This window comes from Mirounga leonina, unplaced genomic scaffold, assembly GCF_011800145.1.
Source record: "Mirounga leonina isolate KUSES-001 unplaced genomic scaffold, KU_Mleo_1.0 Mir_170, whole genome shotgun sequence".
NCBI lineage: Eukaryota > Metazoa > Chordata > Mammalia > Carnivora > Phocidae > Mirounga > Mirounga leonina.
Window position 1 is genome coordinate 1,751,057 of NW_023270433.1, and position 21,761 is coordinate 1,772,817.

The 21,761-nt window shown below is 57.9% G+C and overlaps 1 protein-coding gene across 7 annotated transcripts in view; it reads left to right on the top strand.

Annotated features, from left to right (window-relative positions):
• CAMSAP1 (calmodulin regulated spectrin associated protein 1) overlaps positions 1-16,046 on the top strand; it is a 59,168-nt gene extending 43,122 nt beyond the window's left edge. For 2 of the 7 annotated variants that reach the window (XM_035015470.1, XM_035015474.1), the window contains 10 exons: positions 3,437-3,611; positions 3,989-4,080; positions 4,604-4,685; positions 5,782-8,146; positions 9,157-9,293; positions 9,565-9,773; positions 9,856-9,961; positions 11,264-11,382; positions 11,836-11,954; positions 14,905-16,046. In XM_035015470.1, coding sequence (XP_034871361.1) covers positions 3,437-3,611; positions 3,989-4,080; positions 4,604-4,685; positions 5,782-8,146; positions 9,157-9,293; positions 9,565-9,773; positions 9,856-9,961; positions 11,264-11,382; positions 11,836-11,954; positions 14,905-15,207 — 3,707 coding nt within the window. In that variant the 3' untranslated portion in view covers positions 15,208-16,046. The remainder of the gene's footprint in view (positions 1-3,436; positions 3,612-3,988; positions 4,081-4,603; positions 4,686-5,781; positions 8,147-9,156; positions 9,294-9,564; positions 9,774-9,855; positions 9,962-11,263; positions 11,383-11,835; positions 11,955-14,904) is intronic. The other 5 variants (XM_035015471.1, XM_035015475.1, XM_035015473.1 and 2 more) reach the window with 3 other exon arrangements.
• The last annotated feature ends 5,715 nt before the right edge of the window (positions 16,047-21,761 follow it).

The window sequence follows — 21,761 nt, forward strand, 5'->3', positions numbered from 1 at the left end:
TGACCATGGGGTAGGATAAATCTGCCAGCCTTTGAGAATCTACAAAGATGTAAGAAGGTGGTATGGGAGAATATCTTTGTGTCTGTGTGATTCCTTATAAAGAATCTAAAAGGCCACAAAAGAAACAGAAATTCAGCCATGTTAAAATTAAGATTTTTCTTTTCACTGAAAGAAGATAAAGAGTTAAAAAAAAAAAAAAAAAAACTAGTCACAAGGGGGAGAAGATGCTTTTAACATGTACAACAGATACCAGGTACCTGGAGTGTATCCCTGGTACCCGGAGCGTGTCCCTAATACCCAGAGTGTATCCCTGGTACCTGGTATAACTGGTCCCTGGAGTGTGTCCCTGTATATAAAAAGCTCATGCATTTCAATAAGAAAAAAGAATAGAAAAATGACCAAAAGCCCTGAACAGGTAGTTCAAGAAACTGGTATTGCAAATGCCCAATAAACTTCTGGAGAGATGCATAGTCTACTTAGTACTGAAAACAGCAGGGCTGAACAGACAGCCCCAGCAGACTGGCAGTAAGGTAGCTGAGCAGTGCCAGGGCTTGGGGCCAGAATCAGGTGCGGTTCCCTCCCCTTGCCCCTGCCGCCCCGGCCCAAGAACCTTCACACCATCTCTTGCCTGAGAGGCTGGCAGCCTGTTCTGCCTCTGCCTGCCGGGCCCCGTCCTAGCTGCTGCCTCACGTGCCCTCTTTCCCACGGTGTCCTGTGAGGTCGCGCGCTGCACATGACCCTCTCTGTGCCTTGGACCTTGCTGTGTTGTCCCGGGAGTCTCCCCCCCGCCGGGAACTCACCCAGCAGCGTGTGCTGAGCATCCCCCGCGGAGCAGGGCTGGTCCTGGAGGTGCAGATGGGAAGATGCGGCGTGGGTGACCGCTCCGTGTTGTGACGTGTGCTCTGACCCGGGAGACCTGGCCTCCGAAGGGTCGGTGGTGGTTTTTCAGACAAAGCGGGAGGGAGGCTGGGAGGCAGCAGTGCCCGGAAAGGGAGCACGTGTGAGGCTCGCTGTGGGATGTGGCCTGGCTAGCGGGGCCCATGCGGGCCCCTCTCTTCTGTAGGGCGAGCCTCTGGCGCGACGCTGGCGGTGGGCTGCCCGGGCGTGCTGGCGCTTTGGGCTGCAGGGGCGGCTGTGCCATGCAGATGGGAAAGGCGGCCTCTCGGCAGAGCACGCGCGTCTGCTTAGCGGTCACTGGTCCTCCCAGGGGGGCCTGGTGTAGTTGGCATGCCGCCACGTGCTCGCTTGGCCTCGTTGTGGACCGGTGCCTGCTGCGGCCTGTGTACCGCCTTTCTCCTCCGGGCCTAGGCCCGCCCCTGCCTCCGGCTCCTTCACGGGCGAGCCCGTTGTGCCAGCCTGGTGGGGCCTGGGGACGGGCTGGCCGGTAGCGGCCAGCAGCCTCTGCCCGCCTTCCGAACCGACACACCTGTTCACCAGGCTTGTGCTTTCCTTCTGTCACCTGGCTGTCCCGCGGCTACAGGCAGGAGCTGCGGGGTGCTGGGCCGAGGCGCCGACAGTGCCCGTGTGTGGTTGACGGCCATTCGCGCTCATCACTGGGAGTGCGTGGCGGCACTCTCTCGGGACACCTCGTTCTGGGTGTCCCGTGGCCGAGACACTTGGTCTCTGCCATGCCCAGTGCATGCCAGGGCTTGGTTGCTTGGTTTGTTTGTTTCTTTTTTTTAATGTGTAAATTTGCTTTTTTTATTTTTTATTTTTTAAAATTTTTATTTAATTGACAGCGAGAAAGGGAACACAAGTAGGGAGAGTGGGAGAGGGAGAAGCAGGCTTCCCGCCGAGCAGGGAGCCCGATGCGGGGCTCAGTCCCAGGACCCCGGGATCAGGACCTGAGCCGAAGGCAGACACTTAACCAGCTGAGCCACCCAGGCGCCCCTGTTTGTTTCTTTAAAGATTTATTTATTTGGGGGAGAGAGAGAGTGAGCAAGTGCGCACGCAGAGGGCGAGAGAAACTCAAGCAGACTACCCGCTGAGCACAGAGCCTGACACAGGGCTTGACCCTGGGACCCCGAGATCATGATCTGAGCTGACTTCAAGAGTCAGACGCTCCACTGACGGAGCCCTCCAGGCGTCCCAGGGCTTGGTGCTTGAAGGGGTGTGGTTCTTTGTGGTGGGCAGCGTGGCCGTCCCATGGCATCTGGGGTCATCCTCTGTGTTTCTCCCCCTGGGACTTGTCACCGTGTGGCTCTTTTCCTGCCACTGCCACCTGCAAGGCAGAGTGTCTGCGGAGCTGTGGGGCCCGGGCCTGTGGAGGGGCCCCTGCCTGGTCTGCGCCCCGCGGTGGGAGCAGTGTTCTGGGTCGCCATGTGATCTCCAGGGCTGTGAGATGGTGTCATTTGTGTTTCAGTGTGGATGGGACGACCTGGGTACCCTTGACCACTGGACCCCTGGTTCCTGCTCTGACCTTCTGTTTCCCTGCTGGCAGCCCCAGGGGCCGAGTACTCCCGCCCAGGCCTGGAGCTCAGAGGTTGCTGTCTGTGTCTCTGCCGCGGCAGCTCCACGTGGGCCCTCCTGGCTGACTTTGGCCAGGACCCATCTGGTTGCTCCCCGGGCAGCCTGAGGACCTTGAAGTATAGTCTAGTGCTGCAGCCTTCAGGCCCCTGGGGCGCTGATCTCCTCCACCCCTGATGGCTTATTAGGGGGTTCTGCTTTACTTTTGTGGCGGGGGCGGAGGGCAGGCTGTGCAGCTTCTCCGGCTCCCGTCCACGTTCCCAGCACCCAGGGTGGACGCAGCTGGCCCACCGGCAGCTGGCCGCAGCGGTGCTTCAGGCCTCGGGGTGTCAGGATCGACTCACACCTGCCTCCAGCCGTCCGTGACACCTCAAGCACCCGGGCCCCTGAGTAGATGGTGTCTGTCCCTGTGGGGCCCGACTCTGGGGTCAGTGCGCGTGGTCTTGCCTCAGTGTTGTGGGTCCTCGCTCCTGCGGACAGCTCTTGTCTGGGCGGATGGTTCCAGGCGCAGACCCTGGCTCAGGCCCACACGCGGGGCATGCGGGAGTGACCCCTGGAGTGGGGGGACTGCCCTCCACACCCTGAGCGCCCGTGCTTGGTTTCTTCTCGCAGGACGGGCTGACCAGGGCCGTCGCGAGTACCCAGGGCAGCCGCGGTGGCCAGTGGCGGGGCACCCATCGTGGTGGTGGCGGCTCATTAGTGGTCAGAGATGCCAGCCAGTTCCAGTTCTTGACCTGATCTGTGCTGTAGCTTTTCATTTTGGTGTAGTATTTGCTGTAGTCATTACTACAAAATACATTTGTTGAATTTGAAACTGGTTTTGGGAGAAGTTTGGTTTTAAGTAAAAGTTGCATTAGTTTTTAGTTCTTATAAAAGCTGCGTGGGTTTTTTTTTTTTTTTTGGGTGCTTCTTGCTGATGTTTTAAGTAACTAAGTAACGTGGATATTTCTATAAATTGCCATTTCTGCAGCTAAAACAGTGTCACATAACAAGAGCAGCCGGCCCCCTGTTCCTATCTCCAACGCCACGAAGCGCAGCTTCCTGGGCAGCCCTGCGGCGGCGAGCCCGGCCGACGCGCAGCCTTCCACTCAGCCGCCGGCCGAGGGTGGCCACAGACACCGTCTGCACGACGAGCCTGAGCACCTGTGAGTCCCCACCCTGCCCCCTTTTCCGCTTACTTCGCACTTGGAGTTGCATTGTCTTTCTGAAGGGGTGATGGAGAAAGTGCTGGGGGTTGGCAGCGGGAGGGCCTCCGCCTGCCTTGCCCTCTGACCCCGGGACCCCCCAGGCAGGCAGAGGGTGACCACAAGTCACTGTGACCCCAAGTTGCAGTTTTGGGATATTTATCCCAGGTTTGAAGTTCTTGGTGCTCTTTTGGCTTCTTTTTATAATAATTTTTCCCAAAGAAGCTACGACTCTCTCCTAGGTTGTTGTGAATTCATGATGCTCTTTATTGTACGTTTGCTGTTGACCTTGCAGACTGATAAGCCAGTGATTCTCTCTCCTGTTCTTTCCCATTTAGGGGGAAGGGGGCCTCTGCCTTTAGCCAGTCACATCCTTTACTGCCCCTGAGACAGAGACAGCAGAAGGCCGTGCAGGGGGAGGGCCCTCCTGGTAAGAGCGCCGTTTCCCCTCCGCCCTCCTCCGCCCTCCGATCTTCCTCCTGTAGCTTATTAAAATGATCGTTCTCAAGTTGAATGTTCCACTGTGATGTAGCCATTTTAGTTAGGAGATTATGGTAGAATAAATTTAAATTAATTTATTATTATATTGATGTTCCTCAGAATTTTTAGTCTTTACAATGAAACTATCCTTGAAATCTAATAAATTATATGAAGTATACAGAAAATTGCTGTGTTGTGTTAAGCAAGAACGTCAGTGCGTTGATGTTTACTTAAGAGTTCTGATTATTTTATATCATGATTTGGACTAATGACTGAATTAGGTATTACTTATTGAAATTATTGAAATGGGCATTGTTGTGATGATCTGCTTTTCTTGGGCAGTTCTGGTATTGGTATCCTGCATTATGATGCATTTCCTTAAGAAATGGTTATTATGTTGAAAGAATTTCAGTTGCTATGAAATGAGTTGCTTAACACTGAGCGTCCTTAACACTGAGCTTCCTCACATGCAGATCAGAGATACCGGTCCAATTCTTTAACCCGAGTTGATGCCCAGCCACGAGGTGCAGCAGTGTGGCCGGATAAAAAGAACAGGTGAGCTCTGCGTCACAGAGAAGCTTCTGTGTGAAGCACTTATTAGGCTCACATAGCAGTTCTCCAGATGGGGTCCACCCAGGGCTCACTGGGACCCACCCTGGGGGTCTGCGGGTCAGAGCCATTTCCCGACAGTGCTGGGCTGTTCTCTGCTTTTCTCACTCTGGGGACAGATTGAATCGGACGCAGACACGGGAGCCTGGGTGGATAGCAGAGACAATTACAAAAGTGTTTTGTATTATAAACTTTTTAATTTTAGAAAATATGGTCATTTCTCACAGAACACGTTTCTTTTTGTAATTTTATTTATTTGTTTGACAGAGAGGGTGAGGGAGAGAGAGCACGAGCAGGGGGAGGGACAGAGGCAGAGGGAGAAGCAGGCTTCCCCATGAGCGGGGAGCCCGATGTGAGGCTGGATCCCAGGACCCTGGGATCATGACCTGAGCCGAAGGCAGACGCTTAACTTGGCTGAGCCACCCAGGAGCCCCTCTTTTTGTAATTTTTAATCATGGATTTTATTTATTTTATTATTATTATTTTTTAATCATTGATTTTAAAATGTCTCACTTTTAATTTCTAGTGTGATAAATTTTCATATTGATAAATACATAATAATACAAACTCTTTGAGGTCCTCAGTGATTTTATTATTTTTTTATTTTATTTTATTTTTTTTTAAAGATTTTATTTATTTATTTGAAGAGAGAGACACAGCAAGAGAGGGAACACAAGCAGGGGGAGTGGGAGAGGGAGAAGCAGGCTTCCTGTGGAGCAGGGAGCCCGATGCAGGGCTTGATCCCAGGACCCTGGGATCATGACCTGAGCCGAAGGCAGACGCTTAACGACTGAGCCACCCAGGCGCCCCGTCCTCAGTGATATTAAAGGGTGTAAAGAGGTCCCGTGACTGCCAACGTTTGAGAACTGTTGAACTTAAACCGGTCTCTGGTTGTCCCCTGCCCTGGGAAGGGTTTGCTTAAGTCCCCTAGACTTCGGATTTGTACTCTCTTTCCGTCACTAATGTCTTGTCACTCAGTGCGTCTGAGTCACGGCTTGTATAGACAGCGGCGTGTCCCATGGCTTGTTTCCCCACATTGCAGGCCTGTGTCTCAGCCGGCACCCTTCGCTCCCCACCATGCTGTTAGCTGTGATCTGGACCCCGGCTCCGGTGACAGTGTCAGCCTGGCCCGCTCCATCAGCAAGGATAGCTTGGCCTCCAATATCGTTAACCTGACTCCGCAGAACCAGCCACAGCCCCCAGCGCTGAAGACCGATGGGAAGAGCCTTCTGAACAATGTTGATATTGAGGATGAGGATGAAGAGCTTGTGGCCATCATTAGAACGGATGTGGCTCCCCGTGGCGGTGACCGGGGCCTGCTGACAAGTGCCAGGTCTCCCCAGAGACTGGCAGACACCCTAGAAAGTAAGCCTGACAGTTTCTTCTTGGAGCCGTTGATGCCGGCTGTGCTCAGGCCAGCCAAGGAGAAGCAGGCGATTGCCAAGGAGGAAGAGTGTGGAGAGGGGCGGCCACGGAGCTTCACATCCAAGAGGCCCAGTGAGGGCCACCAGCCCCTGGTGCGCAAGAGGGCGCCCAGCAGTCACGGTGGTCGTGACTTGAGTAGGACTTTCACCCCGATCTCCTGTCCAGAACTTCCCGTGGCCGTGGATCCCGCACCCACTGGGCCGGGGCTGCAGGTGGCAGGGGATGCCCGCGGTGGGCTTCTGGCCAGTGGTGGCTTTGATCTGTTACCTCAGGCGCAGTCTGCCGACGGCTTCTTTCTTCACGAGGACCCCGAGGGCAGGTTTTGCGTCAGCCGTGCCAGGAGCCCCGGCGCCCACGACCCAGAGCCGTGGGCCCTCCCGAGGCAGGACTCGGACTCCGACGTCGCAGACCTGGAGGAAGCCGAGCAGGATTTCGTGGGTGAGGACCACCCTGTGGTGATGGCCAGGTACGTCGGTGAGGAGGAGTCGGCGAAGCTACAGGAGGACATGCAGGTGAAGGAGCACGAGGACAAGGATGACGCCAGCGGCCGCTCGAGCCCATGTCTGAGCACCGTGTCGCAGATCAGCAGCGTCTCCATGGCTAGCGGCAGCGTGAAGATGACCAGCTTCGCGGAGCGGAAGCTCCAGAGGCTCAACAGCTGCGAGACCAAGTCCAGCACCAGCAGCTCGCAGAAGACCACGCCCGATGCCTCGGAGAGCTGCCCGGCCCCACTGACGACGTGGAAGCAGAGGAGGGAGCAGAGCCCGAGCCGGCAGAACAGGGAGCACGCCAGCCTGCTGGCCTCCGAGCTCGCGCAGCTGCACATGCAGCTGGAGGAGAAGCGCCGGGCCATCGAAGCGCAGAAGAAGAAGATGGAGGCTCTGTCGGCCCGGCAGCGGCTGAAGCTGGGCAAGGCCGCCTTCCTGCACGTGGTCAAGAAGGGGAAGGCCGACGGCGCCCCCCAGCCGCGGAAGCCGGACCACTTGGCGGGAGAATACGCTCAGCACAACGGAGAGGACTTTGATGGCGGGGTTTCCAAAACGGAGGAGTTTCTCCTGAAGGAGGAGGGGCGGGAAGGCATGCTGCCGTCTCCAGATGTGGACGCGGAGAGCCTGCTTCTCCTGCAGCATAAAGCGAAAGCCCCCGCCGCGCTGCCCGAGCTGGAGAAGAGCAGAGCGCTCTCCGCCGCCCTGCTGGAGGGTGCCGGCGAGGCGGTGGATGTGAGCGAGTGTGACCTCTCCATCGAGAAGCTGAACGAGACCATCAGCACACTGCAGCAGGCCATCCTGCGGATCTCACAGCAGCAGGAGCAGCTGCTCATGAAGCCCCCCGCAGCCCCGGCCCCGGGCACGACGCAGAACGCCCAGGACCAGAAGGTCAGGGCGGCCATCCACTTCGTGGAGCCGCTCTCTCCACCCGGGACGACCAGTCACCGCAAGCCTCCTCGTCTCGGGCAGGGTCGGAACTCCCGCTCGGGGAGACCGGCTGAGCTGAAAGTGCCGAAGGACAGACAGCAGGCTTCCTCCCGAAGCAAGACCCCGACGCCTAGTATAGAGACCCTCCCTCACTTACGGTCCTTCTCCCCTCGGACCCCCTCCGACCCGGGCTGGGACAGTGTTGCAGAGCCTGGAAATGACCCTCATGACAAGTGCTTCTTCGACAGCTACAGGCTCCACGATGAAAGCAACCAGCGGACATTTGTCTTGTCCTCTTCCAAAGATGCAAACATCCTGTCGGAGCAAATGAGCCTCAAAGAAGTTCTGGATAGCAGTGTGAAGGAGGCGGTGCTCGGCTCCCCGGCTGTCTCCGGGAAGGAGAGCGTCCCTGTGGACGAGCCCCCGAGGAGCAAGGCCAGTCTCATTGAGGTGGACCTCTCGGACCTGAAGGCCCCCGACGAGGACGGAGAGGCCGAGGGCCCCCAGAGCTCGGTGGAGCTCACCAGCGAAGGCGATCAGAAGCCGGGGGTCGGCTTCTTCTTCAAGGTAAACTGCTGCTGGTGTCCGTGTTGGATGGGCGTCGGGTGTCGTCTCTTGTCCCTGGTTGTGCGGGTGTGTTAGAAGCTTGCACCCAGAGCCGGGCCCCGTGCGCTCTGTCACCAGGACCCGACTCCGCCGGAAGCACCCACGGGCACTGCCTGTTGGAGCAAGCGTGGCCGTGTGCCCGTGAGGCTTCAATGCTGGGCCCGAATTGGGAAACCCATGTAATTTTCACGGGTCAGAAGTGTTCTCTTTCTTTTGATAGTTTTCTGACCATTTAATAAGCGTAAACGTTCTTAGCTCGCGGGCTCTGTGGAAGCAGGTGGGGCGCCGGGTCCGGCCTCCAGGACGAGGTCTGCCGAGCCCATGAGAGTGGCCGGGCGGGTGGGGCGTCTCTGCGGAGGCTTCCTGTTGGTCCCGGTGCCTTTCTTGTCGTGTTTTCTTAGTACAAGGGGAGACGGGTTGTGGGGGCTTCCCTGCTGTCTCCCATGACTTTCCCACAGGGCCTAGGGTGTGTGTCCTCTAACAAGCATGCGGGCTTTATCTGGTGCTTAATGCTTTAAAAATTTTTTTTTTTAAAGATTTTTATTTATTTATTTGAGAGAGAATGAGAGGGAGAGCACATGAGGGGAGAGGGTCAGAGGGAGCAGCAGACCCCCCGCTGAGCAGGGAGCCCGATGCGGGACTCGATCCCGGGACTCCAGGATCACGACCTGAGCCGAAGGCAGTCGCTCAACCGACTGAGCCACCCAGGCGCCCCTAGTGCTTAATGCTTTTAAAGCGGAAGGCCTGAGTATCAGAGCAAGGGGCCGCTCACGTGTGGAAACCGAGGTAAACGGGACTCCGTAGGAGACATGCGGAAAGGTCTGTCAATGGGGCTCTTTTCCGGGTGGCCTCGTTGTTCCCTAGCATTTTAGCGTCTACGAAGACGGCCTCATCTGGGGAACGCGTGCTGCCTGGGAGTGCGCGCGTTGGGGGCTGTGTCCTGCGGGATGACGCGTGCCGCCTGCTTGTAGGATGAGCAGAAGGCGGAGGACGAGCTTGCCAAGAAGCGGGCGGCCTTCCTCCTGAAGCAGCAGCGCAAGGCCGAGGAGGCGCGCCTGAGGAAGCAACAGCTGGAGGCCGAGGTGGAGCTCAAGAGAGACGAGGCCCGGTAACCTGGCCCCCGGCCCGGCCCTCCCGCTCCCACGGCCGTGCCCCCCTTCCCGTCCCCCAGCCCCATCCTGCCGTCCCGCGGGTCTAGGCCGAGCCCTGGTTGACGCGCTTCTGGGCTCACTCCCCTCCATTCGCACGACGGTCCGCGGCTGTGGGCGCTCGTCCCAGGGTCGCGCCGCTGTGCGGGGGTGCCCGGTGTGCCCACGCGGAGGCCGGCCCGGCCCTCCGAGCCCCGCCGAGCGCGTCTGAGGAGCGCGTGTGTCCTGCAGGCGCAAGGCCGAGGAGGACCGGATCCGGAAGGAGGAGGAGAAGGCGCGACGGGAGCTCATCAAGCAGGAGTACCTGCGCAGGAAGCAGCAGCAGATCTTGGAGGAGCAGGGGCTGGGGAAGCCGAGAGCCAAGCCCAAGAAGCCACGGCCCAAGTCCGTCCATCGAGAGGAGTCGGCCAGCGATTCGGGGACCAAGTGCTCCTCGACCCGTAAGCAGGCGGGGCGTGCGGGGCGGCTGCGTGCGGCGGCGGGGTGGCCGAGGCGGGCCTCGCGGCAGCTCTCCTGTCTCAGCAGCCGACCCCCTGAGCCGGGCCCAGTCGGGCTCCAGCCTGTCCCTGGCCTCCGCGGCGACCACCGAGCCCGAGAGCGTGCACTCGGGGGGCACGCCTTCCCAGCGGTAAGGGGGGCACGTGGGGCGGACGTGGGGGGGCGGGTTGTGTGCTGTGATTTCGGGGTGATCCCCCCACCCCCGCCAGGCTGCATCAGAGCCGTGGAGCTGGAGCACTCTGGCTTTGTAGCCTCTGCTGCGGGGCTGCGTGTTTCCCGTGAGCGAGGACGCATCCCTGAATACCCGCTGTTCCCAGATGGCGCCTCAGTGGGGCCTCTAGTCTACACTCTGTGGTCACCAGCTGTCCCGTAGTGTCCTGGATGGCCTAGGACCCTACTCAGGACCGCGCATGGCCCTGAGCCGTGGGCCTCCTTAGTCGAGACCGGTCCTCTGCCCTCTGTCCTCCGTCACCCGGGTGCAGTTCCTGTGTGGCCGCCCGTCGCTGGGGCTTTGCGGGACGTGGTTCAGCCTGCGTGTCTCCGGTGGCCGCTGTTTGTCGCTGTGGCCGGTATGAGGCGGTGGCTTCTGCTGACGCGGGAGAACTTCCCTGTGACTCAACAGTAATTTGGGAGGACGCACTGGGGACCTATTAGTACCACCGCCAATGGCCTTGTCCCTTCTCCCTGTGTGGTGTGGGCCCCCCGTGTCCTCCGTCCTTTACTGTGTGTGTCATCCTGTGGCCATGGCCACGTGGCCCTCCTCTTCACATGTCTGGTGGCTTCTGTCACCGGGGCCGTGCACAGGGCCCACGTCAGGGACTCTGGGTCCTGGCTGGGGTTTTGCTCCGCCGCTCGGTCACCTGGGCTGGCTGGCCCCCTGGGGCAGCCCCCAAGGCTGCTTTGCCAGCACTGGCTGGGCTCCGTGGAGACTGCCCCGAGGGGTGCCCTCAGGCCCGCCCGGGGTCAGAGAGTCGTCGAGACCCGGGGTTTTGGACTCCAGCCCCCTGTGCTCCCTCCCTCGCTCCCTCCCTCCGGGGGTCTTGCCTGCGGTGTGTCAGCAACACAGATGTCCCAGACTGTGTCCAGCAGGGAGCCAGTGCTGCCTCCCTGCTCCCCTGGGGTGGCGCCTAAGACAGACCTCTGATGGAGGCCAGCGTCCCTCCAGGGTGTCTGCTTTCGTCACACTGTTGTACCCGAGGCGTCGGACTTCTGTGTTTTGCCCAGTTTATAGTTGTGCTCCGCGGGGCGGAGGGCGGGTCAGACGGGGTTGCCCCCCTGCATTGCCGCCCGTCTCCTCCACCGCGGACGTTCCCTCTTGCCTGGATGGTGTGGGCTGGCTGGTGTCGGGTGGGCTCAGCCAGCCAGTGTGGGCGGTGGGCGAGGGGGTGCCCGTGACCATCCCTGCCCTGCCCCCGTTGCCCCTCTCCTTCAGCAGAGTTGAGTCACTGGAAGCCTTGCCCACACTGAGCCGCAACGCCAGCAGGAGCACGGACAGAGACTGGGAAACGGCGTCCGCAGCATCCTCTCTCGCCTCCGTGGCCGAATACACAGGTACTGGCCTCGCTCCCCGTGGAGGTCACGGGCGTGTCCCTGCCGGGGTGGGGCAGGCTGTACTTGGCTCTCCGGCCACCTGAGTGGCTGGCGACGTGCCTTTCTGTCCCTGTGGCCTCACGCCGAGTAGTGTGTCTTGGCGCTGGGGAACCTTAGACTTTCGAAACTATTTCTCGGCTTTGTCTTTTTTATATCAAAGTAAGTGAAACTAGAAGGGGGACAAACTAATCATCACTTTGATCCTTTTCTAGTTTATTTGAAGTTCGTAACTCGGAATGAATTCTTTCACATAGATCTGAAGCAGCTGTTACTTCCGCTTTCCAAAAGCCTTGACCTCGCTGACCCAGCCGGCCTGCCGCTTGGCTCTGGGGAACTGGGGTTTTCTTGCGCGTGTGAGCATGCGAGTGCGCATGCCTTAGAGTATACGTCTGTGACTCTTGCCTGTTTTCACAGGTCCCAAGCTCTTCAAGGAGCCCAGTAGCAAGTCAAACAAACCGATTATTCACAATGCGATTTCTCACTGCTGTCTGGCCGGAAAAGTGAATGAACCTCACAAGAATTCAATATTAGAGGCAAGTATCAAATGTCAGCATTCGGGTTTTTTTTTAAGTGGCGTATAGTTGGCACACAATGTTATGAACCATTAGATTCTCATGTAGAATGAAGGGCTTTTCCTAAAACAGAAGCTCACTGTTCACACGTTTGGGCTGCCTGGTGCGGCCCCGCTGCTGGTGCGTGGGAGAGAGCGCGCTCACACGGGAGCCGTCCGCTCAGCGCTCCATGGCTCAAGGGGAGGGACGGCTTGAGGAAGAGCAGGCTTCAGACGAGCCAGACTCAGACTGCTGTCCTGGGGACAGAGCTGGAGTCCAGGGCAGGGCCCTACGGTGCGAAGCAAGTGGCGAGAACCAGTAGCCTCTGCGGGTTAGCCGGGGCGGGGTGACCGCAGGTAGCGGAGGGGGCCGGGTGGTTTCTGCACTCTGATGCCCGTGGCCAAGGCGGTGTCGGCTGGAGACCGAAGGAATTGGCAGAGGTGTCCTGAGGGATGAAGGGGAGCACGGCGGCAGGAGGGGGCTCCCGTTTCAGCTCCCGGATCACTGGAGAGTTGGAAGTTCGGCGGTAAAATGCCTGTTGTTTGGTTCTGTTGTGCTGACTGCTGCCTCCCTGCGGGCAGCTGATCACACCTTATGTGAGAGTGCGGTCGGACCTCGGTCATTTCAAGGTGAGCTGATGGTGGTCAGCAGGACGATCTGCAAGGCAGTTGGCAGGAGAGGGTCAAGGTTAGGACTTGGATGCCCTTAGCCTCACTGGCACTCAGTGTCGGGGGGAGCGATGCTCTGTGCACCATGCAGGGGTGGGGGACGCCGCTCCTTCGGTGTATCACGCTGGTCTGGATGCTGGGGACCAGTCAGGGAGCAAACCCAAAGGTCCGGGCTGTGAAGCTGACATTGTGGGGAGTGAGGCAGCCCCTGATAGAGGAGTTCGTGGGCTTCTTCCGGGGCAGGCAGGGCATGGTGCCTGCTCTGTGGGGCTTGGCGCTGGTGTTGGGGCGTGAAAACGCCACAGACTGTGTGTGTATGAATGGGCGTGGCTCTGTCCCATAAAACTGTTTAGAGCAGCAGCTGGTGGCCGCGCTTGGCCGTGCTGTAAGCGAGGAAGCGACCAGTAACCTGGGAGAGGCGGAGGAGGGTGGGATGAGAGCCCGGGGGAAGGATGCCGCAGGCAGCTGGGAACATGGCACGCATGGCACCACGGTGGCGGGGGCCTGGGGGAACTCGGGGCAGGTCAGAGGGCACGGGGCAGCTCCCACAGGGTCTCTGTTGGCGGAAGGACCCCAGCTTTGCTTTCAGTGAAGTGGTGAATGCAGCTGTGGGCGGAGGAGGGCCCAGAAACAACCCGCCCTGTGAATGTCATGTTGACTAGCGGGCCGAGGATAGACGTGAGGGGAGCGAGGATGCGAAAGGAGGCTGGTGCCTGGGACGGGCCGCCAGCGTGGGGGGCGTGGGGCGGGCAGGAAGGGCCCAGTGCCTGGAGGTGCTGCTTATTTGCATCTCGCCCTGTGTTTAAACACAATTTTTATTTAGTTGAAGTCAGTATTGTATACACTTTTGGATTCTGGTTTCAGAATCCATTAATCTTTTAAAATATATATTTGTGTGTTAATATATTTGAGTTCATCACAAGCTCATTATATTCTCACAAAATTAATAGGTATTTATGAAAAATAAGTCTGTTTTCTAAAACAGAATTAATTAGAAGAGTGGATTTGTTTTACATTTTTACAAGTCTTCTAAATTCCTGGCTCTACAGAGGACGGCTGGGTCCCTGTCCGCTTCTGTAGCCGTTACAGGAACGACCGTCCCCAGCCTCCGGAGAAGCCCCTTGCCGCGGGCCGAGAGGGTGAAGGCAGAGCCTGGATGCTGCTGCGGGAGGGTGCTGGGCTCAGAGACCCCTGGCGGGGGGAGGTGCCGGGGTAGGCGGTTCAGCTGGGGCTTTAACAGGAAAGTGGTCTGGAATTCAGAGCACAACACAGTGGACCCTGTAATCAGCACCCACAGTGCTGCTTGCCTCGGGCTCCTGTGGGTGACCGCGTCCCTGAGGTGTCGTTCACACGCACAGACCTGCAGGTCGGCGGTTTTCCGTCTGCTTGCCGAGTAGTGCGGCTGTCAGCGCCGATTCCAGCACAGAAAGAAACCCTGTCCCCACCCGCCCTCCCTGCAGCCCCCGGCTCCCACCAACCTGCTGTCTCTGGACGGGCCTCGCCTACATGCGTCCCGTGAAGGGGCTCCCACGCCGGGCGGCCTTTTGGGGCTGTCTTCTCCCCCAAAGCATCCCGGCCTTGTCTCATCCCTGTTCAGTGCGTGTCAGCACCTCACTCCCTTTCGTGGCCGAATCCTGCTCCATCGTGTGGATGGGCCCCAGTTGGTTTATCCGTTCTCCAGTTGAAAGACGCCTGGCTTTCCACTTTCCTGATGATGGTGAATGCTGCTGGTCAGCAATCACGTCCGAGGTTTTGTGCGGAAGCTTCGGCTTCTCTCGCGTCTCCGCCTCAGGCAAGAACCGCTGAGCCACAGGGTGACACTATGCTTGACGTTCCGGGCAGCTGCCCAACCGATTTCCGCTCCCTGCGGCCACGTGGGAGGCTCCGGTCTCTGCACCGCCCCCAGCACTTGCTGTCGTCTTCCTGTTCGGTTGGGGCTCTCCCCGTGGGCGCGAGTGCTGTCCCAGTGTGGGTTTTCGTCTGCGTTTCTCTGGTGGCTCGTGATGTCGTGTGTGACTTTTCTCTCCCATTTCCAAAGCATTGCTTCTCGCACACCTCGACTTCTCAGTCCGGTGTCGGGGCAGGTGCCGTGCCCCCGACTGTCTGAGTGGGAAGACTGGAGCCCCGGGCTGTGGGTGGGCCTTCCCGAGAGCGGGTGGCCCGGTGGCCCTGGGCTCGGGCGGTGCCCACGGAGCGCCGGAGCGGCTCTGAGGGTTGGAGCGACTCTCAGGCCCGCGTCTCTGTTCCTTTACCCCCCGGTACAGGAGCTGGAGAAGTGTGACGCCAATCACTACATCATACTGTTCCGCGACGCCGGCTGCCAGTTCAGGGCGCTTTACTGCTACTATCCTGACAGCGAGGAGATCTACAAACTAACGGGCACGGGGCCAAAGAGCATCACCAAGAAAATGATTGACAAGCTGTACAAATACAGCTCAGACCGAAAACAGTTTAATCTGATCCCAGCCAAAACCATGTCCGTCAGCGTGGACGCGCTCACTATTCATAACCACCTGTGGCAGCCCAAGCGGCCCGCGGTGCCCAAGAAGACCCAGCCCCGCAAATGACACCAGCGCCGGCGGGCGGGTCTGAAGGGCGCGCGGGCAGGATCGGTAGTTGCGCTTTCCTTCCGTTTGGGTACGAAGTGTGCATAGTCACAGACCTTCCCAGAGAGGCTCCCAGTGAACCACGGAAAACCCTCCCCTGGCTCCCAGCGCACACAGGATGCCGGACGGAGCGAGGCGGGGGACGAGGCACCGCGTTCAGCAGCTCACGGAGGCCACGGCCGCTGCTGAGCTCAGAGGGTCAGACGAGGGGTGCGCGTGTCTCGAGGTCTCCAGGCCGTGGATCCCTTTACTTGAAGTTCTCCTTCAGTGTGAATGGAAAGGGACCCCCTCTGCTTTGTCCCCTCCTACCCCACCCCCTTTTGCACGTGACCTGACGCCCCTCGTGCTGACCAGCTGGGGTCCCGGGAGATGAGTGGGCTGGGCTCGGTCTCAGGTCAGGGTGTTGGAATGTCTTTAGGAAAGGGATTTGAATTGGGGGGATCTTGTTCATTTGAGAAATTGTATGATATTTATTGATTGTGTCTACTGCCAATGTTTATATCCAGTTCTAAGATTTCTGAAAAAAATTCTTGTTCTTTGCTGCTCAGAAAACGTTTACTGAAAATACCAGTTCACTAAAAGCACTGAAAATCTGCAAAGTCTGTCTTCTGCTAAGATGCCGTTTACAGGCGTGGAGACGCTTCTTGCTGGCACGCGACCGTGGCGAGGGGTACGGTCAGCTGGCGTCTGCCTGACTGGAAATAGGCAAACGGAGCAAATTCTAGCCATCGCTCGCGAAGTTTTGGATAGTACTCTAATGATTTGTTCACTTTAATAAAGACAGATTTTGGTAAAGTAGACTATTTTTCACTCTGAGCATGTTTCTCTGGAGAGGTGATGCCCTTCAGCTGATGGTTCCTTTAGTGGGTTTATGGTGTCCTGACCCGTCCATCTTGATTCTGGCTTCTGAGGAGCCGCATGCCCTGCGAGGGGTGTGCGGGGCTCCGTTTAGATGGACCATTCTATCCTGTGTATTTAAAAACAATGTAAGTGGTTATTCGCAGTTATGTTGGAACTCCAAGTGAGCGAACGGCTCTGGATCCCCTCCGTGTTGGTTCAGACAGTCGTTCGCGCTTCTCCCGACCAGAAGCTCCTGGGAGACAGGTGCGCCCAGCCCCGCCTGGCCTTCACGCGGCCGCAGTTCTGCCGACGCTGATTGACCGGCGGCTCCGAGCCCTGGTCTGAGCGAGCCGCCGGAAGATTCCGGAGTCACTTACGTTAGTTTTGCCCCTTTCCTTGGAAGTATTACTTGAATCTATCTCGAGCTGCAGAAAACCCTAAAGAGGAATAGAGAAAGTCAGACACATGTCACTGCTCCCTAAGTTCAGGTAGGATGAAAGGTAGGTGAGTTCTGTACCTGAGGATGGAAGGAACAGGCTACAGGACACGGGAAGAACTGTGGGCCCGCCTCCCACTTCCTCCCGTTGCCCGCGCCGTCCTCCGAAGACGCCCGGGTTTGTAAGTTCTGTGAGGGCAGCAGCTCGCCCTGTGACTGAGTAGTGGGGGCCGTGTGATCCTGGAAGCGGAGCACTAAGGGGTCCTGAGCGAACTGTCTTGTTCCCGTGCTTGTCACTTGTGTGCTTCATTTCTCACTGTGTGTTTGATACTCTATTTATTTTAAGAAATCACTAAAATGTAATAAAGTAACTAATTTGCTTTTTATTGATCACACGTGTGAGAGGCTGCTGTGGCTCCTTGCTTTAGAGGACTCCCCTTCGTTTTTCGGTAACAAGCACTCCTCTCCGAGAAAGTCACGTCCTTCTGTCTGGGGGAGTGGGGAGGCTCTCTGACCAGCTGCTTCCTTCCTGAGGTCAAACCTTGTGAGCGCTTCTCTGCCGACTCACAAGGAACAGGGTCCTGTTGAAGTAAGTGGAATGTGATGATGATGATTTTTTTTTAGATTTTATTTATTTGACAGACAGCGAGAGAGGGAACACAAGCAGGGAGAGCAGGAGAGGGAGAAGCAGGCTCCCCGCGGAGCAGGGAGCCTGATGTGGGGCTCGATCCCAGGACCCTGGGATCATGACCTGAGCCGAAGGCAGACGCCCAACGACTGAGCCACCCAGGCGCCCCTGACATTTTTTTTAAAAAGAGTTTATTTGAGAGGGGATGCGAGAGCACAAGCAGGGGGAGCGGCAGAGGGAGAGGGAGAAGCAGACCTCCCTGCCGAGCATGGAGTCCAACATGGGGCTTGATCCCAGGACCCCGGGATCACGACCCGAGCTGAAGGCAGATGCTAACTGACTGAGCCCCGCAGGCGCCCCAGCAGCTGACATTTCTGACATCCTGTCTTCAGGCCAGTGCATGCTGACATGGCCGATGGAAGCATTTGGGGTTCTTTGTGCATTGATTGGTATAGCAGACTTCTTTACTATGAAAAACTTGAGACCCATGGGATGCATTTTGTCGAGATTTTAGTCCTTTCTGGCTTGATGTGGCAAACATTTTTCAGTTCTCTAGGACTGCATTATAGCTTTATAAACGTTTCATTCCCAAAGCCTCTACGGTATTTGTGTCACGTTGTAAACTTCTTATGATGGAAAGGTGGCACATCTTTTTATTGCTTCTTGGAATTCTGAATGAAGTCAAGCTGCGCTTGCCTAGCCACGGAATCTAACTTTGTAGAGCAAGTCAATCAGATGATTGACGTTTACATGTAAGTCCTTGGTCCTGACGTAGAGTGCCAGGAGCCCGAAGGCTTGGTGTTTTAAGATGGATGACACGCGAGCAAGTGAGTCCTCCCTTGACATTCTCTCGCGTCCATACACACGTGTGCATGAGTGTCGTAGAGATGGATGTGTGCGCGCGCAGGTGGCCCCTCTCACCGTGGGGCCTTCCGCCCTGTGTCCTCCGTGCGCCACTCCCAGCGCCGTCTCTGGTCAGGTGTTTGGGCCCCAAGCCTGCTCTTCGATGAGGTGGAGATGAGGAGAATCATTCTAAGTTCACTCCTGGGCTGTACTTCTGCTCCTTGTGACTGTGGTTGTCCTCTGCAGGGGAAAGCACTGACCTGAATAAACTTTCCTTTTGGAAGGAACTTGGGTTAAGATTAACGTGGGTCCCCTTTGATGATGGGTGCTGACTTGTGTGGATGGGCCTTGACTTCGCACCTCTTTCCGTCAGAGTGTGTCACGCGCGGAAGGGACCCGGGGCGTTGCTGCTCGCATCCGTCCGCACCGGCCGAGAGCAGGACGTACCCAGGGTGGCATCTTCGGTCAGCAGCTCCGGGCGCCTGGCTGCAGTCTCCTTGATGGTGCCCCTGGGTCCGGTGTCGCCGGCAGACCTGTGCTGGGGGTTCTGTCTTCAGTTGCACGTGAAGGCCCGAGCCGTGGATGTGGCCTGAGATCTCGGGGAGGCACTTGGCCTGAAAAGCATCTCAGTGTCCCTGTCGTGCTGTCTGCTTCTCTCCGTCCTGGGAAAATCCTTGTGCTCGTTTGTCTGACAGTGAGCAGAGAGGGATGATCCCCGCTCTCTGCCTCACGTGGTCCTCGTGCTTTAGAAAGAGCAAGTTCTGAATTATCTCCTAAATAACAAGGGAAGTATCAGTATAATGAGTATAGAGCGATGAGTGATGAGTAATGAGTAATAGAGCAAAGAAATGTAGTAAAAACCACAGTAAAAAAAATCTCCACGTATAGGCATGCAATTTGTGAAAAGTTTGTTTCAGAGAAAATAACTTCTTGGCAATGAAAACGTTGGGTTGCTTCCGCTGCGGAGAAGTAGCAACAGTGTTAAGACCGTTTCCCATGACAGCCAAGGCCAGGCGCGTGTCCTATAAAGGCCAGAGGCTAATGGACGTGGCGTCTGCCGATCGGTCGCTTGACGGGACGCAGCTGGCCTGCCTGGCGCTCTGGGTGCCTCGCGGCCTGGGCGGGAGTCAAGGTCCTGACCTCGGCCCGGCTGTCTCGCGTTGGGGTTGCTGGAAGACGCTCCTGCGGGTCCGCGCACGGGGTCCCCGCCGATGGCAAGGGCGGTGGCGGTCTCGGGAGGACGTTGCTGCCTCCGCAGACCCAGGTGGAGACAAGCCCACGGTACCACGCACGAGACGGTCTCGTGCCATTTGGCTCTCGTTCTAGAACGAAAGGCACAGAAGGGTCCCTCGCTGTCTCACACCGTCACCAAGAGGAAGTCACGTGGACCCTCGTGGTGCTGCTTCCCCCGTGGGTTAAGTGGCATGTGGGGTCCTGGGCCGTGACGGGGGGCGTCCGAGGGGCCTCGTTTGTAAGCCGTTACTTTTAGTCGAGCTGATGAAACTGTCTTCAGTTTTGCAAGAGGCAGAATTTACTTTTTGCCTTTTTATTCCACATGGTAAGTTTTTGTTGGTTTCATTACAAAACAATCCTTGTTCTTTTTTTAAACTGAAGCAGAACATACCTATAGAAAAGTAAATGAATCACAAGTGTACGGCATAATACGTTTTCACAAAGTGCTTTTTAAAATTCTTAAATGAACAGTTCCGAATATTTGTCAGCCAAGTTCTCCCTAGGATACTTTGCTCCTCTGTTCTGCTTACCTGTTGGTATCTTGTCCACTTGAGTAGGCGTCTAGCTGACCAGCTTCGTACCCGCTTCTGCCCCGTTGGGGTGATGCGAAGGCAAAGCGCGGTCAGAGACCATTGGCGGGGTTGAAAGGCACCGCTGTTTCATATTTTGTGCGTGTATTTATTCAAATCAGACTCTGGTGCAGCCGGCAGATACCCCCGAGTTTAACGGGCGGTCAGTTCCTGGTCCAGGAGCGTGCGTCGCTTGGGTGCACGCGGACCTGGGGAGGGTGGGCCAGCACGGACTAAAGCAGACTGACCGGGTCCCGGTTGGGGCATTATGCACGTCCTTCCCTTGGGGTCACACCGGCTGTTCCTCTGCTGGGTGTGAAGTGCAGTGTCCGGAGTGCCGAGGGCCGGGCCAGGGCAGTGAAGAGCCGGGCGAGGGGGCCTGGGCCCGGCACGGGATCCTGGAGGGCCTGCAGAGGACACCTTCCCCTCGCTGTTTGCACTCAGGCTGGGCAGTTGGCACCAGATGGGCATGCTGTAAAACTGGGTTAAACTTCCCATTGGGTTGAGGTCCGGGGACACGGAGGCCTTGCTCCTGCACCCCGACTGAAGCGTTGCGAGGAAGGCTGTGTGAGGAATCCCGTGCGACCCTGGGAGCGCGGGGGGCTGGGGGAGGCACGGGGCCGCGACGCCACACCGAACTCTGCGGGGACCGGAGCGTGGTAGCGTGGACGGCCCGTGCAGCCGGGACAGTGGCTGAGCAGAGCCACCGCCTTGGTCAGACCTGGACCGGGGATCCCATGAGGAGGGGAGGGGAGGGTGTGTGCTCTTGGGGCGTGTGCTTGGTGGGGGCCCTTCTTGCCTGGAGTCTCCCTTACGGGAAGGTCACGGGCGTTTTCAGGGTGGGAGTAGATAGCCACAGAGTCCGTGGGCCTCCAGGAGCCCGCCCGGTGCTGCCCAGCGCTCCAAGCGCCCAGGAGCAGTGTCCAGAAGGGCTTTGTGCAGGCCCGGGGTGGGAAGGCCTCACCTCAAGTGACCTTAAGTGGTGAAAAAGTGGCACCATCGAGGGGCTGGGCCCGCTCTGGCCGCCTGCCTCTGACTGACCCCTGCGGGCTTGCGAGGAGGCCCGCGGAGGGCTGGGCGCTGTGTCAGGCACGCGCGGCAGCCCCCGGTGCCCCGTCGCCTTGGTCCTGGCGATCCGCATCCTCAGGCGGACCAGAGGTGGGAGGGGGAGAGAGGGGGCGGTGTTCCGGTGTAAGCGGCCATGCTCGGGCGACGTCACACAGCTTTATGGGAAGACAGACGGCAGCCTCACGCCCACTTTGTCACGCGGCGCACTCCCCGCCAGCCACTTCAGAGGTGCCCAGGGTCTGGGTGCTCTGCGTCCTGCATCTGGAGATGGAGAGCTGGAGGTGGTGGTGGTTTAAGATGAATTTGCGTCTTCCGTCCGAGCGCTTACAAGTAATCGTTTACTGCGGTCCTGCCTTTTCTGCCTTCAGATAAACCTGCTAAGGCAGCCCTTGTCCGGAAGCCCCGTTAGAGGCAGCACTTCTGTCGCTCAGGACGAGGGCACGAGGGCGGGGAGCCGGGAGGGCGGGCTGCTCACATTGTGGGCGGCTCTTGCAGGGCCCCCGGGCCTGCGCCCCCCGAGCGACTCTTGTAGCCTGGACTGGGAGTGGATTCATTGACCAAAACAATCCCGGCTTTCCAGACAATTACATTTGATTTCTGTTTACTTAAAAACTAACAGTTCCGTGGAAAGTATGAGATGTGTGGATAGCTCACGCTGTCCCAGGCACCTGTGGGCGTGGACTCCCCCTCGGGGCCGCACGGCCGGTTCACCCCGCCGTCCACACGGCTCGCCCTGTCCTCATGGAGCTGCGGAGACGGTTTCCAGAGGCACCGTGACTTGGAGTCTCCAGGAAAGTGCTGCCGGTAAGACCACGCCAGCCCGCTGATCCTGAGACAGCTGTGATTTGAGAGATGCTCAGATGCGGGGGGAGAGGCGGCGAGTACGTCCCAGACCCAC